The following is an 18,072-nucleotide window of genomic DNA, read 5'->3' as shown; positions in this document are numbered from 1 at the left end:
TATTTTTAAAAAGTCCAGTGAGTTCGGTTCTTCTATGATGTATAAATATGTATATATAAATATTATTCTAACTAAAGAACATAGGAATTCAGAAAGTATTCCGACCGCATCTTCAGGTTTAGCGCTTTTTGGTCTAGTGCAGGGTCAAGTTACTGCTCTTGCAAAAACTATTAGTTGTTGTTTTTTTTGCAGTGCGCCCCATTGAAGTCTGAGTGGATAAGAAGTTAGCGTGGTTGAAATTAGTACGCCTGAGTCTTTTTGCTCACAAACTAACTATTTACTTTCAGCTTGTAATATGCACGAAAATTTGACCATGTTTATTTTTTATATTGGGCGCAGTCAGATTGAGATTTAAAAAAATAAAAAATAAATCTGGCTCATGAATGGATACAACACTTCCAACCGTGGGGCATGACATTGTAGAGTTGTCTTTTCTTAGTACTATATCAAAATAATACATCAGTCTCCAAACTCTCTTGATTAAAAGAAGACCTTTATTAATGTATTAGAAGTGTCCAAAGAACACAATTATACAATAATATAATTTTGTTCTTTAGTACCTTCTGCAGATGACATTGACACAATTGTATTTTGTTTAAACGTCATTGGATATATATATTAGAAAATGATAAATAAAAATACACACTGATGAAACTGTGAGAATTGATATAAGGACCTGATATATTTAGTTTTTGATCACTCTTTAAAAAAGAAACATATGCTCAGCAATAGAAAACCTAGATGTAGGTGTGCCCAAAATGTATATAGGGATGGCAAGTAGATCACAACACAAGATCACTTCATAAATAGTGATAGTATGGACTCAAGTTAAAAGAGATGTCATGAGTTTTGCATATAGTGGTCTGAATTAAAAAGAAGATTTAGTAGAATGTTAGTCCCTTGTTTAAGTAAAAATCAGTTACTTAAATTATTAATTATTATTAGGTTTATCCTTATTTAGGTTTATGTGTGTATATTAAATTGCTGGTTTTGTGCTTTATAATCACAGCCTATTGAAATGGGTTGATTTTGCAGATAAAATGAAATCTCATTATGTTATGACTTTATGTAAACACACTTGCTTCCTTATCTTATATCTGTTTGCAAACCAAAGCCCAATACTTAGAGAGAACAATGGAAAATTATAATTGTATTAGTTATCTCTTGTACACTCCACCGGGAGTGTAATTTATTTGTCTGACAGTGTTTACATAGCCTGTCAATAGCCTATTCTTAAGCATAGACACTTTTAGTATAGGTAGGGATACCATAGGCAAAATCAGATATTTTGAATGCTGAAATAAGGGTAAAGGAGCTACTTGTAAAAATGTAATATACTCCAGCAGAAAAAAAATAGATGACTGAGAACAAATTAAAGGGGAGAAAACGTTATAAACAATGCAGATCTTGTTCAGTATAATAATGCACATTATGTAGATTATCTAATAGAAACCTAACAAGAAATAAGAAGAAATCTAACATTCCCAGATATATGTAAATCGATTTTTAAAAGAGAAAAAAGGTAATAGTTGTTTTTTATATCTCATTTTCAGAAACTTTGATAAATATAATAAAGATACAATGTGGGTAACTCATTCCTTATACTTCTAAAGATTTGCCAGCAATGTTTAAAAAGTAAATAGTTCAATTTAAACTATCTAAGAAACCTGAGATACCCAAAGAGTCTACTGTAATCCGGAATAGACCAATTAGCACTTACCACTTTCCACACTTATTGAACATGGATGATCAAAGACAATGTTAACACTTGGACAATTTGCTTCTGTTTTCCAGGTATTAATAAAAGAGACTGCAGTACCCTCTACAATCCCACTGATGATTTTGAATTCATCTGATTGCCTGTTGTTGTAGTTTCCACAGAGTCCTGGGGAAGTTATAGTTTAGTTAGCTTGGATACAGAGTAGATATAGATTCATATTATAGATGCTAAATTGAAGGGACATGAAACCCATTTTTTTTCTTTCATGATAGACCATACTATTTTAAAAAGATTCCAATTATCTTCTACTATCAAATTTGTTCTAATGGTATATGTTGTTAAAGAAATAACTAGGTAGGTAGCGTGTATGTGTCTGGGACACTACATGGTAGCAAACACTGCTCTAGTGCTCTTGAAAATGTGTATTTAATGTATTCTTGCAAAGCTAATGGCATTGATTTCTCCAGACAGGGGAACAATCTTGAGCCTACCTATCTGCTACTTCAAAAAAGGATACCAAGAGAACAAAGTAAACTTAGTAACAGAAGTAAACTGGAAACTATTTTTACAACCCCAATAACGAAAAAGTTGGGAAAGTATGGAAAATGCAAAAAAAAAAAAAAAATTCAGTTAAACCCTGTACTATATATATTAACACATTATTTGAGCTTTACTTTGTGAATATAATTTTTTTTTTGAAAATGAACATTAATTTCAAATCTGATGACTGCAACACGTTCCAAAAATGTTGGGACAGTCGACCTTTTACCACTGTGTGACATCACCTTTTCTTTTAATAACACTTATTAAGCGTTTGGGCACTGAAGACATCACCTTTACCCCATTCATCCATTATGCATGTGTTCAACTGCACAACTGTATGGGGGTTTCATTGCCTTATTTTGTGCTTCATAATGTGCCACACATTCTCAATCGGAGACAGGTCAGGACCGCACTCTCACACTTGTGCATTCAGAAGTGGTTTTCGGTCTTGCCATTTAGACACCGAGATTTGACTGGATTCCTTGAATCTTTTAATTATATTGTGCACTGTAGAAGGTGAAATGCCCAAAATCCTACAGTTTTGGATTATTAGCTGATGCATCTGCTGGCAGATTGGCGAGCCTTAACTCATCCTTGTTCTTGAAGGACTAGGTCTTTTTTGGATGCTCCTTTTATACTATGATTACACAATTGCCTCACCTGTTTCACATCACCTTCTTATTTCAACTTGTCACATCGCTATTAGGCCCCAAGTTATTAAGGTCTGTCGGACCTCATCCGACAGTGCGGATCAGGTCTGACAGACCTCGCTGAATACGGCGAGCAATACGCTCGCCGTATTCAGCATTGCACCAGCAGCTCACAAGAGCTGCTAGTGCAACGCCGCCCCCTGCAGACTCGCGGCCAATAGGCCGCCAGCAGGGGGTTGTCAATCAACCCGATCGTACTCGATCGAGTTGATTTCCGGCGATGTCTGTCCGCCTGCTCAGAGCAGGCGGATAGGTTATGGAGCAGCAGTCTTTGTGACCGCTGCTTCATAACTGCTGTTTCTGGTGAGTCTGAAGACTCACCAGAAACAGGGACCATCAAGCTCTGTAGGGAGCTTGTTAAATAGAGGCCTTAGTCTTAAATTGCCCCTGTCGGAACGCGTTGCAGTCATCAGATTTGAAATGAGTGTATATTTTCAAAAATACATCAAATTTACAAAATAAAACAACAAATAATGTTAATAATATGTTTTCAATATAGTACAGTGTGAATTTAATTTTCAAATTACTATTTTTGTTTATTTTTTTTTTTGCATTTTCCATACTGTCCCAAAATTTTAGGATTTGGGGTTGTAAATGAGCTGTGATCTGTGCAGCACCCTCTTGTTTATTGTACTTCTGACTCACAATTTCTGTACTCTTTGATATGCTTTTGTTTTTATTTTAAAACCTTTCAATAAAATGATCAAGCCTTTAGCCAAAAATTAGGAAGCAGAAGTCTTCAGGCCACTGCTTCTTAATATCTGTGTCAACTCTGAGCTGGCAGTTTAAAATCATCCTGGACTAATTAGACCGGGGTGATTGACATCCCCTGCTCTTAAGTGAATGGTTGTGCTAAAGCAGAAGGTGAAAGGCAGCTGCTAGTGCAATGATAAATACAGGCAGGATGTTGTCCTTAAAGGGATACTAAACCCACATTTTTTCTTTCATGGTTCAGATAGAGCATGACATTTTAAGCAACTTTCTAATTTACTCCTATTATCAATTTTTCTTTGTTCTCTTACTATCATTATTTAAAAAGCAGGAATGTAAATCTTAACAGCCTGCCCATTTTAGGTTCAGCACCATGGATAGCACTTGCTTATTATTGGCTTACATTTAGCCACCAATAAGCAAGAATAAAGTAGGTTCTCAACCAAAAATAAGCCGGCTCCTATGCATCATATTTCTGCTTTTTAAATAAAGATAGCCAGAGAACGAAGAAAATTTGATAATAGGAGTAAATTAGAAAGTTGTTAAACATTGCATGCTCTATCTGAATCATGAAAGAAAACATTTGGGTTTAGTGTCCCTTTAAGCTGCAATAACGGGTGGACACATTCCCAGATTGAGAACCCTGTCCGCCCATACTTTGCTAAATGGAGCCCTCTTTCTGAATCATGAAAGAAAAATGTTGGGTTTCATTTTCCTTTAAGAATAGTAAAATTATTTTATTAAGTATTTTAATTATTTATTTTGCCACATTAACCTGTAATTTAACCCTGCAATTTCTATTTTTTACACTGCCCCTGAAAGGCTGCAATGCATTCTGCAGGACCTCTTTTCTATTTGTCTCTAAATGACTCCAACATATGAAATAGGATAAGTAATATTTAAAGGGTATGACCAGGCCCTTCAATGCAATGTCAGCTTAGCTATCAAAATCACTGTTTTAAATGCCTTAAAATATGTATTTTTGTCTACAGAACATTAACAAAACAACAAGTAATTACTGTATGTAGTATGACATGTTGAAGTATGATCTAAAATTGGTGTCTCTTTAAATGTGTAAAAAACACACTCTATATTCTTATAGCTTTTGTTGTAATACATTGACACTTTATTTGGAGGCTCAGTAATAAAATCCCAATGTTATATGAATAACCTGATATAATAGATTAATGCAATAAATTCTGATGCAGTGACTTTGTTTTGTTCTGAAATTCACATGTAATCCATAATCCAAGACCTTTACACTGATGTAAACGATAAAGCTTTCATCAAAAGTTTCAATTTTCTTTTGTTAATGTCAACATGAAACAACTGGTTTTGAACCTTAAAGGGGTATGGAAACTTAAATTAAGCATTCATAATTCAGATAGAATATTTTATATTTAAAAATTCAATATACTGCTTTTATCAAATGTATTTCTTTGTCTTAGTTGAAACTTGGCCCATGTTCATGTGGGTATACTGAAGTACTCTCAAGACTGTGCTGTGCATTATGTGGCAGCAGTGTGTAGCAGTGTTGTGCAAGCAACCTGTAGAGGAAAATTATCTGCAGCAGGCAGTGCAAAGTGATAGCAGGGAACACCCACAGCTCAGTCTTCACTTACTACTACTGCACACACTGCTTGGACACCTCTTATCCAAAGACAGACAAATCCTCAGTTTGTGCTAAAACATTCACCTTAATTGTGTTTCTAGCAATACATATGCTATGTTCAATAGCTTAGTGTACTGCAGAGTTTTATCATAGAGTTACTGAGGCTGCTTTATGCTAAAGGTTATTTGTTTAACTATGGTATGCACAATTCTTCAGACTACATATTATTATTATTATTATTATTATTATTGGTTATTTGTAGAGTGCCAATAGATTCCGCAGTGCTATAAACATAGGCGGTATTCAAGGTAGAAATTATAGGGATCAAATGGGTAGAGGGCACTGCCTAGAGTCGCACTCTTGCAGTCAGCTCTTATGAAGGTGATCTGCAAGCAGTTGGGCTCTTAAGCTTGCATTCTAAGGGGGTTCATGGTGAATAGCAATGGAGGAGAGGAGCTGGTATTAAGAAAGGTTAGTGTAGGTTGTATGCATACATATCACAGTAAGAGGGTGAAATGGTAGGGATCACCATTTCCTAATACTTATTTCTACTTTTCTCATTTAAAGATGCCTTTCTCATAATTTTCCTGCATCCTTGCCCTAGGTAGGAAAAACAAAATAAAAAGGGTCGGCCTTGCAAATTTATGGCTAAGTGTTTGAGAATTAAGAGTGTTACTGTAATGAATTAATGGTGCTACAACTACAAGTACAGTATTTTATTTTACAGACTAGACTTTTGTATTTAATCTAATAACCACCTATTTTTTAAAATTATATATACATGTTATATTCTGGCAAGCTAAATTTGTGCAAGGAATTTATTAAGAGGCCAGCAATTTTGATGGCATTTTAAATGGCAGTCAATTATCTCTATATCAATAATCTGGAATAATGTACTTGCAAGACTTCTTCCTTGTATTTGTTTTAATTCCTTCACTTCATTTTCATTTTAAGTAGATTAAATCACATTTTGTGCAAATGTGAAGACTAGGGATCCTAAATTTCCGAAAAAAAGCTTATCATTAAATCTGTTGTACCTTGATGACTCTTATATCACTGACAACAATGAACTGCAATAGACGGAATAACAAGAATGAAATATAAAAGTCATACCACATGTCTGGGACGAATAAGATGGTTCCAGAACCACATACAACTGCATTATGGGTATGATCTGACTTATAATCTGGAGTCCAAAGTTTGTGTTCAGAACAATATATAAAGGAGATGGTTTGAAGATAGTAAAATTAGCTGTAAAAACAAAAAAGATGATCCATAAATTCATATTATTTGTTCATCATATGTGCATCTTATATTTTTCTACTTTAGTAATACACAGATTTATTAATATTTTTTTTTGTTTTTTATTGTTATACACACACACATTTTCAAATAAATCCACACTTACCTAATAAGATAAACTATCTATTACACCTTTACCCTTCAAAAATGTTCCCATGACCAGTCATTCATAATAAATAACAATATTAATTTTCAAATAACTTTTTACCAGTCATGCTGCATGATATAGAAAGGGTGCAGGAGGGTATTGGCAGGTTACTCTAAGATAAGACTTTAGGATGACTAAGGTGTAGGCTGTCCCTTTAAAATACCATGAATATCTGGCCTGTTAGTGGTACCTGAGTACTGGAGTTGAGAAACACTGTGATTCATACTTTGATTAATGTGTGCTTTAGAATTTGTGTGTATTCAGATATACCCCTATATGCTAATGAATACATTTAGCACTTAATTTATTTTAATCAGGAGGCCATAACGTTTTAAGCAATGTAAGACTTTTTTTTTTAATTGAAGCAGTATGTACTGGAGCACATCATGGAATAACTGGTTTTGCTCACATAGGCCTAGATTTGGAGTTCGGCGGTAGCCGTCAAAACCAGCGTTAGAGGCTCCTAACGCTGGTTTTGGCCGCCCGCTGGTATTTGGAGTCAGTGATTAAAGGGTCTAACGCTCACTTTTCAGCCGCGACTTTTCCATACCGCAGATCCCCCTACGCCATTTGCGTAGCCTATCTTTTCAATGGGATCTTTCTAACGCCGGTATTTAGAGTCGTTTCTGAAGTGAGCGTTAGAGCTCTAACGACAATATTCCAGCCGCCTGAAAAAAGCAGGAGTTAAGAGCTTTCTGGCTAACGCCGGTTTATAAAGCTCTTAACTACTGTACCCTAAAGTACACTAACACCCATAAACTACCTATGTACCCCTAAACCGAGGCCCCCCCACATCGCCGACACTCGATTAAAATTTTTAACCCCTAATCTGCCGACCGCCACCTACGTTATACTTATGTACCCCTAATCTACTGCCCCTAACCCCGCCGACCCCTGTATTATATTTATTAACCCCTAACCTGCCCCCCACAACATCGCCGCCAGCTACTTAAAATAATTAACCCCTAATCTTCCGACCGCAAAGCGCCGCCACCTACGTTATCCCTATGTACCCCTAATCTGCTGCCCCTAACACCGCCGACCCCTGTATTATATTTATTAACCCCTAATCTGTCCCCCACAACGTCGCCGACACCTGCCTACACTTATTAACTCCTAATCTGCCGAGCGGACCTGAGCGCTACTATAATAAATTTATTAACCCCTAACCCGCCTCACTAACCCTATCATAAATAGTATTAACCCCTAATCTGCCCTCCCTAACATCGCCGACACCTACCTTCAATTATTAACCCCTAATCTTCCGATCGGAGCTCACCGCTATTCTAATAAATGGATTAACCCCTAAAGCTAAGTCTAACCCTAACACTAACACCCCCCTAAGTTAAATATAATTTTTATCTAACGAAATAAATTAACTCTTATTAAATAAATGATTCCTATTTAAAGCTAAATACTTACCTGTAAAATAAACCCTAATATAGCTACAATATAAATTATAATTATATTATAGCTATTTTAGGATTAATATTTATTTTGCAGGCAACTTTGTATTTATTTTAACCAGGTACAATAGCTATTAAATAGTTAAGAACTATTTAATAGTTACCTAGTTAAAATAATAACAAATTTACCTGTAAAATAAATCCTAACCTAAGATATAATTAAACCTAACACTACCCTATCAATAAAATAATTAAATAAACTACCTACAATTACCTACAATTAACCTAACACTACACTATCAATAAATTAATTAAACACAATTGCTACAAATAAATACTATTAAATAAACTATCTAAAGTACAAAAAATAAAAAAGAACTAAGTTACAGAAAATAAAAAAATATTTACAAACATAAGAAAAATATTACAACAATTTTAAACTAATTACACCTACTCTAAGCCCCCTAATAAAATAACAAAGCCCCCCAAAATAAAAAATTCCCTACCCTATTCTAAATTAAAAAAGTTACAAGCTCTTTTACCTTACCAGCCCTGAACAGGGCCCTTTGCGGGGCATGCCCCAAGAAGTTCAGCTCTTTTGCCTGTAAAAAAAAACATACAATACCCCCCCCCAACATTACAACCCACCACCCACATACCCCTAATCTAACCCAAACCCCCCTTAAATAAACCTAACACTAATCCCCTGAAGATCTTCCTACCTTGTCTTCACCATCCAGGTATCACCGATCCGTCCTGGCTCCAAGATCTTCATCCAACCCAAGGGGGGGTTGGCGATCCATAATCCGGTGCTGAAGAGGTCCAGAAGAGGCTCCAAAGTCTTCCTCCTATCCGGCAAGAAGAGGACATCCGGACCGGCAAACATCTTCTCCAAGCGGCATCTTCGATCTTCTTCCATCCGGTGCGGAGCGGGTCCATCTTGAAGCAGGCGACGCGGATCCATCCTCTTCTTCCGATGTCTCCGGACTAATGACGGTTCCTTTAAGGGACGTCATCCAAGATGGCGTCCCTCGAATTCCGATTGGCTGATAGGATTCTATCAGCCAATCGGAATTAAGGTAGGAATTTTCTGATTGGCTGATGGAATCAGCCAATCAGAATCTAGTTCAATCCGATTGGCCGATCCAATCAGCCAATCAGATTGAGCTCGCATTCTATTGGCTGATCGGAACAGCCAATAGAATGCGAGCTCAATCTGATTGGCTGATTGGATCAGCCAATCGGATTGAACTTGATTCTGATTGGCTGATTCCATCAGCCAATCAGAAAATTCCTACCTTAATTCCGATTGGCTGATAGAATCCTATCAGCCAATCGGAATTCGAGGGACGCCATCTTGGATGACGTCCCTTAAAGGAACCGTCATTAGTCGGGAGACATCGGAAGAAGAGGATGGATCCGTGTCGCCTGCTTCAAGATGGACCCGCTCCGCACCGGATGGAAGAAGATCGAAGATGCCGCTTGGAGAAGATGTTTGCCGGTCCGGATGTCCTCTTCTTGCCGGATAGGAGGAAGACTTTGGAGCCTCTTCTGGACCTCTTCAGCACCGGATTATGGATCGCCAACCCCCCCTTGGGTTGGATGAAGATCTTGGAGCCAGGACGGATCGGTGATACCTGGATGGTGAAGACAAGGTAGGAAGATCTTCAGGGGCTTAGTGTTAGGTTTATTTAAGGGGGGTTTGGGTTAGATTAGGGGTATGTGGGTGGTGGGTTGTAATGTTGGGGGGGGGTATTGTATGTTTTTTTTTACAGGCAAAAGAGCTGAACTTCTTGGGGCATGCCCCGCAAAGGGCCCTGTTCAGGGCTGGTAAGGTAAAAGAGCTTGTAACTTTTTTAATTTAGAATAGGGTAGGGAATTTTTTATTTTGGGGGGCTTTGTTATTTTATTAGGGGGCTTAGAGTAGGTGTAATTAGTTTAAAATTGTTGTAATATTTTTCTTATGTTTGTAAATATTTTTTTATTTTCTGTAACTTAGTTCTTTTTTATTTTTTGTACTTTAGATAGTTTATTTAATAGTATTTATTTGTAGCAATTGTGTTTAATTAATTTATTGATAGTGTAGTGTTAGGTTAATTGTAGGTAATTGTAGGTAGTTTATTTAATTATTTTATTGATAGGGTAGTGTTAGGTTTAATTATATCTTAGGTTAGGATTTATTTTACAGGTAAATTTGTTATTATTTTAACTAGGTAACTATTAAATAGTTCTTAACTATTTAATAGCTATTGTACATGGTTAAAATAAATACAAACTTACCTGTAAAATAAATATTAATCCTAAAATAGCTATAATATAATTATAATTTATATTGTAGCTATATTAGGATTTATTTTACAGGTAAGTATTTAGCTTTAAATAGGAATAATTTATTTAATAAGAGTTAATTTATTTCGTTAGATGTAAATTATATTTAAGTTAGGGGGGTGTTAGTGTTAGGGTTAGACTTAGCTTTAGGGGTTAATACATTTATTAGAATAGCGGTGAGCTCCGATCGGAAGTTTAGGGGTTAATAATTGAAGGTAGGTGTCGGCGATGTTAGGGAGGGCAGATTAGGGGTTAATACTATTTATGATAGGGTTAGTGAGGCGGATTAGGGGTTAATAACTTTATTATAGTAGCGCTCAGGTCCGCTCGGCAGATTAGGGGTTAATAAGTGTAGGTAGGTGTCGGCGACGTTGTGGGGGGCAGATTAGGGGTTAATAAATATAACATAGGGGTCGGCGATGTTAGGGCAGCAGATTAGGGGTACATAGGGATAACGTAGGTTGCGGCGGTTTACGGAGCGGCAGATTAGGGGTTAAAAGTGTAATGCAGGGGTCAGCGATAGCGGGGGCGGCAGATTAGGGGTTAATAAGTGTAAGGGTAGGGGTGTTTAGACTCGGGGTACATGTTAGAGTGTTAGGTGCAGACGTAGGAAGTGTTTCCCCATAGGAAACAATGGGGCTGCGTTAGGAGCTGAACGCTGCTTTTTTGCAGGTGTTAGTTTTTTTTTCAGCTCAAACAGTCCCATTGTTTCCTATGGGAGAATCGTGCACGAGCACGTTTTTGAGGCCGGCCGCGTCCGTAAGCAACTCTGGTATCGAGAGTTGCATTTGCGGTAAAAATGCTCTACGCTCCTTTTTTGGAGCCTAACGCAGCATTTGTTTGAACTCTCGATACCAGAGTTAAATTTATGGTGCGGCCAGAAAAAAGCCCGCGGAGCGTTAACAGCCCTTTTACCGCCGAACTCCAAATCTAGGCCATAGGGAATAGTCCTCTTAAAGACAGCTGTTGGAGAACGGTCAAACACAACAAGTTTTAACACTTTACATATGTTTTGTACCTGCAGATATTGGCAGCTGAGTGTATATAAAATTTACGTATACATCCCCTGAAGGGTTCAACTCAATTATCTAGAAAAAAGAAAAAGAGCATTGTATCAAAGCATTGCTAAATAACAGTAAATGAATAAATAGTACCAAGTAAATAAAAAATACAGGTAGACAAATCTTTATCTACACTGCTTGGGAGCGCTGCACGTGCTCGCACTTATGTCACAACTGTGGAATACTAGTGCGTATTTGTGCCCATGCACAGTGCTAGAGGTAGCTTTTTTCTACAGTGATACTTGTGTACTTCAACATTTTATTGAGTGACATTTGTGCATGCTCATAACGATTGCTTAGTAGCAAATTTTGATGGCTCTTGCTGGGTAGCAAATTTTGATGTGCTCTTATTAAACACTTTGATATTGCATGCGCACAGTTAAGTGCACATTCCATTCACATCCAAAGTCTGCATTCTATCACAGAGAGAATAACAATACCAAACTTCCCCTGCTCCTTGCAATACGTTGCCCTGTGTTCCTCTGCCCGTGGTTCCACATGGGCAGAGGATTTTTTTTCAAAAAGCTAGGGATTGTTATTCTCTTTGTGATAAAATACAGACTTTGAGGCATATTTAAGAAATGTCTTGCGGACCTAACTTTCAAAAATATATGTCTACAATTGGAGAAAAATACAAATCATAATAATTTATACTCCACTATTAAGTAGATAATATTTAGTAGATATTTAACAGGCAATAGTAAAAAATGAATAAACACATAAATAAAATGCACAGCGTGTTCACTTACAGTTTCATCGTCATTTAGGATAACCGTTACTCCCACCAAGCATGTTTCTGTTTCTTTCTTTCCACATGGCCTTAGTTCACCCAAAACAGTAAATAAGCTTTGTGTACACAGCTACAGAGAAAGAAATACAGTGCAATTATATAACAAGAATTTAAAACTTTAGGTGATAAGGACAAGTAGTCAATTCTTTACCATAAGAAAAAAAAATTCAAAGAGAATTTTTTCTTCTTCAAATATTTATATAATTTCCTAGTTTCTGTAAAACATGTCTTTTTTCTTACCTTCCTTCCTTTTTCCTCACTGCTTTCTTTCCCTTTTCCCTCATTCCATCCCTTTCTCCTCCTTCCATCCTTCCCTTCCTTCCTTCTTACCTCCCTCCCTTCACTCCTTTATTTTTTCCTTTCCTCCTTCCTTCCTTCTTCCCTCAGCCCCTTCTTCCCTCCCTTTCTTCCTTTCTCCCTTTCCCTTCCTTCCTTTCCTCCTTCCTTCCATCCCTCCCTTCATTCTTTCTTCACTCCCTCCCTTCTTCTCTCACCCCCTTCTTCCCTCCCTTGCTTTCTTCCTTCCTTCCTGTTGGTAGCTATATTTTATATATATATATATATATATATATATATATATATATATATATATATATATATATATATATATATATATGTATATCTATACTATAATCACGTTTGTAATGTGTCAGTCACCATTGCCAGTTGCACACGCATCCTCAAAGGAATGTTGGCTGCTTGAGGCAGCCAATAGAATGTTGGCTGCACACGCAGCCAAAAGAATCCACCTGGATGCAGCATAGGCAGACCCAAAGCCTTAAAGGGACATAATCAATTGAAAGGGATGCAGCATAACTGTAAAAAGCTGACAGGAAAATATCACCTGAGCATCTCTATGTAAAAAAGGAAGATATTTTTACCTCACAATTTCCTCAGCTCACCAGAGTAAGTTCTGTGTGAAAAGTTATATACTTCAGCTGCTGTCCAGCTGCAGGTAAAAAAAGGGAAGAAATGAACAGCAGCCAATCAGCATAAGCAGTGCTGAGGTCATGAACTCTTTACTGTGATCTCACAAAATTTCACTTAACTCTCATGAGATTTCATAGTAAACACCCTTAAACTAAATAGGGAAATAACAAGACTGTGCATGAGACTCACTCCCTTGCCTGTCCCGGGACAGGCATACTGATTTGATGTTTAAAGCTTAGGACATTTTGAGGTAAAATATCTTTCTTTTTTACCTAGAGATGTTCAGGTGATATTCAGCTTTTTACAGCCTATGATAATTGTTGATTGCAATATTTTTTGCCAATAGCTTGTAAATGTGTGTTATATTCTGAGATCAGACGTTATGCTATAATAGTGAAACAAGTCAGTTAAACATTAATCTAGCCCCCACAATAGAAGGGGCTTAAGCAGATAGAATCTATTACACTGAACAGCTGTGCTATAGTTAACTGTGCAAGCAAGGACTTTATAATTACAGATAGATTTATTAATAGCCGGCTACAAAAGTTATTGTTTGTATCTGACTGCTTGATATTATACAAAACAAGTACAATGTTTCACATCTAGATACAGGTTCTCAGAGGTATTATTCACACACCTATGCTATATATTGATATCTAGAGAGTTCAAGCAGACAGAATCTATTACACTGAGCAGTTGTGATAAAGTTAACTGTGCAAGCAAGGACTTTATAATTACAGATAGAGTATTAGCTGGATAGCTTTAATCTCATAATCTGGCATCCCACATATTAACAGGTCCTCTTGTTACAGCGTTATTTCTGAATTTATTAATAGCTGACTACAAAAGATATTGTTTGTATCTGACTGCTTGATATTATAGAAACCAATTACAATGTTTCACATCTAGATACATGATTCTCAGAGGTATTATTCACACACCTATGCTATATATTGATATCTCGAGAGTTTAAGTGTTTTTAAACATGTATGATTGAATAGTTAAACCAATAAAGATAAAGGAGCCGAATTACCATTGTGCAAGCAGACATGACCTGATATTGCGGATCATGTCTGCTGCACATCGATAAATGCAGAAAGCATACGCTGTCGGAATTTATCATTGAATTCTTGTGAACTGCTAGTGCAATGCCGCCCCCTGCAGATTCGCTAGCAGGGGGTGTCAATCAACCCGATTGTATCCGATCGGGTTGATTTCTGGCGATGGCTGTCCGCGGCCTCAGGTCAGGCGGACAGGTTATGGAGCAGCTGTCTTCATAACTTCATAACCGCACGGAGCTTGATAAATATGCCCCAAAGTATGAATGGTTAAAAAATTGTTCCTGTATTATTCAGTGAGATAATTGTAGGGGTAAAGCACACTTTTGTTGCAAACTTTGTAACTTATTTTTCTATATTTCTGTATATATCTGTGCATATATACAGTATATATATATATATATATATATATATATATATATATATATATATATATATATATATATATATATATATATATATACATATATATACTGTATATATAGTATATATAATCATCTATATACTGTATATAGTTACAGATATACATATATATATATTGTACCAAAAAATATCAGAAATATGTAGAAATATTTATTTATAAATAAATAGAAAATATTCTGCAATGCACAGAACATTGGAATGTGAAATATTCATATTTTCATGTTGGGGTAGTGCAAATGAGAATATGCAATCATGTTTGCGTGAGAGTGGGGTGTTTTTTTTCTACTTTTTTCACTCCATTGATTTCTATGGGGGAATAAGTGAATGTGCCTGCGATATTCTATGTTCGGATTTTTGCCCTTTTCGGATTACCACAAGATAGATAGATATTATATACAATATCTATCTATCTATCTATCTATCTATCTATCATCTGTATATATTCATATAGCTATTTATTTAAAAAAAATTATAAACATAAAAATATATATTTTAAAACTAAAAGAATATTCTCTTCTATGTGAAGAACATATTCCTAATGCACCTACGGCTTAAGCTCAGTTGATCTAGCACAGTGTCTGGTTAGCGTGTGAGTGATAACTAGAAAGGCTTTTTGTACCACAACTCATGGACGTCTATGGGAAGAGGAAGTTAGCATGGTCACAATATCCAAGTCCTGAAGTTAGCGCTCCTGAGTCTTTTGCTCACACGTTTTACTTTCAACTGGTAAACCCCTGCCAACCCAGCCATGCTAATTGTTTTAACCTCTTAACGACCAAAGACGAACAGGGTACGTCCTACACAAAACGGTAGTTAATGACTATGGACGTACGCTGTACTTTCTCAGGTAATCTGAGTGCTGGAAGCGCTCTAGATCTCTTCCAGCCACTCTAACAGTATTTCAGCGATGCCTATATGAGGAGGCATTCTGCAATACTGTTCCTGACTGCCGGGCCCCGGATTGATCACTCCCCACTAGTGATCCCTTCTGATTTCGCTCCACGTGGAGCGTGACAGTCTAGCAGAGCATCAGAAGCAATCAGACAGCCTTTCCAATGCTCTGCTTGGATGCTGAGTGCCTTGGTGGGTCAAGGCACTCAGTATGTATTAAAATAATATATCTATTTTTTTTACTATTATAAGCCCCATATAGCCCCCCTACCACACCCCCATGAGGCTTCAGATATGGCAATGCCCAGTGCATCATGGGGCTTCTGGGGGTGTCCCTAGCCTGCCTCATCATAGGGGCAGGCTAGGGTCATCCAATCTGAGCTTACCCCTATAATAATTTTTTTAATAATAAAATATTCCATTTGTCTGATCATGTCAATATTTGTAAATATTGACTCTGACCAGTGTGGATCTCCCTCCCTCCCTCTCCTCTCTTGTATTTTTGTGGGAGAGAGAGATCTGCGTTTAGGAGAGAGAGATTTATCTAATATATTTCTTAAAAATTGTGAGACCCAAAGGTTCTTTTCAGAGCCAATAACCCCTAGCTTGCCAGTGATCACTATAAATCACTGGCAATAGCAAAGCAACACTTTTTTGCTCTCTGTGCATTTTTTAGGGGTTAAAGAGACAGTCAAGTCCAAAAAAACTTCATGTTTCAAATAGGGCATGTAATTTAAACAACTTTCCAATTTACTTTTATCACCAATTTTGCTTTGTTCTCTTGGTATTCTTAGTTGAAAGCTAAACCTAGGAGGTTCATATGCTAATTTCTTAGACCTTAAAGGCCGCCTCTAATCTAAATGTATTTTGATAGTTTTTCATCACTAGAGGGCATTAGTTCACGTGTTTCATATAGATAACATTGAGCTCATGCACATGAATTTACCATGGAGACAGCTCTGATTGGCTAAAATGCAAGTCTGTCAAAAGAACTGAAATAAGGGGCAGTCTGCTGAGGCTTAGATACAAGGTAATTAAAGAGGTAAAACGTTTATAATTATAACAGTCTTGGTTATGCAAAACTGTGGAATTGGCAATTAAGGGATTGTCTATCTTTTAAAACAACAACAATCCTGGTGTTGACTGTCCCTTTAATTTTATTTTAGTATTTTTTTTGTGAGACCCAAAGGCCCCTAGTTATCAAGCCGTCAACCGCAAATACGCTGGAATTCCGCAGTGTATTTGTGGCGAGGCTGATTCACCTTAGTTATCAAGCCCTACACACCGGCAAAAGTAGAATATAGTGACGTAAGCTTCGATCCGCCGGACTCAGTCCGACACAGATCGATTCTTACGTCACTCCAGATGTTCCGAACGCAAGTTCGGCACAATCTGACTACTTTTGCTAGTTATCAAATGCCTAGCAGGTACGCTCTGCACTTTTCCGGCCCAGCGTACCTGGTCTTCAATCCGCCACCCTGGAGGCGGCGGATCCTATAGGAATCAATGGGAGTCTGACCATAGCAAAACTTCATGTTCGCTGCTTCCCAACATCCCATTGATTCCTATGGGAGCTGTCTACACCTAGCACCCTAACATGTACCCCGAGTCTAAACACCCCTAATCTGCCCCCCCTACACCGCGGCAACTAAATAAATGTATTACCCCCTAAACCGCCGCTCCCGGAGCCCACTGCCACTCTAATAAACGTATTAACCCCTAAACCGCCGCTCCTGGACCCCGCCGCCACCTACATAATACATATTAACCCCTATCCTGCCCCCCCTATACCACCGCCATGTATAATAAATTTATTAACCCCTATCCTGCCGATCCCGTACCCCGCCGCAACCAATATTAAACTTATTAACTCCTAATCTGCCCCCCTACACCGTCGCCACCTATAATAAATTTATTAACCCCTATCCTGCCCCCCCTATATCGCCGCCATCTATATTAAACTAATTAACCCCTAAACCTAAGTCTAACCCTAACCCTTTCACCCCCCTAACTTAAATATTATTTTAATAAATCTAAATAAAATTACTCTTATTAACTAAATTAATCCGATTTAAAACTAAATAGGTACCTATAAAATAAACCCTAATATAGCTACAATATAACTAATAATTATATTGTAGCTATTTTAGGATTCATTTTTATTTTACAAGCAAATTTAAATTTATTTTAACTAGGCACAATAGCTATTAAATAGTTAATAACTATGTAATAGCTACCTAGTTAAAATAAAGACAAATTTACCTGTAAAATAAAAACTAAGTTACAATTACACCTAACACTACACTATCATTAACTAAATTATTCCTATTTAAAACTAAATACTGTACTTACCTGTAAAATAAACCCTAAGATAGCTACAATGTAATTAATAATTACATTGTAGCTATTTTAGTATTTATATTTATTTTACAGGTAACT

The 18,072-nt window shown here is 36.9% G+C and overlaps 1 protein-coding gene across 1 annotated transcript in view; it reads right to left on the bottom strand.

Annotated features, from left to right (window-relative positions):
- The window catches only part of LOC128636245 (mucin-5AC-like), a 154,854-nt gene that overhangs the window by 130,537 nt on the left and 6,245 nt on the right, over window positions 1-18,072 (bottom strand). The window contains exons 2-5 of the mRNA XM_053689282.1: window positions 12,291-12,401; window positions 11,499-11,568; window positions 6,410-6,547; window positions 1,721-1,885 (exon numbers count right to left, since the gene is read on the bottom strand). Of these exons, the coding sequence (XP_053545257.1) occupies window positions 1,721-1,885; window positions 6,410-6,547; window positions 11,499-11,568; window positions 12,291-12,401 (484 nt within the window). The remainder of the gene's footprint in view (window positions 1-1,720; window positions 1,886-6,409; window positions 6,548-11,498; window positions 11,569-12,290; window positions 12,402-18,072) is intronic.

Source organism: Bombina bombina, chromosome 7 (genome assembly GCF_027579735.1).
Source record: "Bombina bombina isolate aBomBom1 chromosome 7, aBomBom1.pri, whole genome shotgun sequence".
In the NCBI taxonomy this organism is placed as follows: domain Eukaryota; kingdom Metazoa; phylum Chordata; class Amphibia; order Anura; family Bombinatoridae; genus Bombina; species Bombina bombina.
The sequence above is the reverse complement of the archived record's forward strand: the minus strand, read 5'-3'. Positions and strand labels throughout refer to the sequence as shown.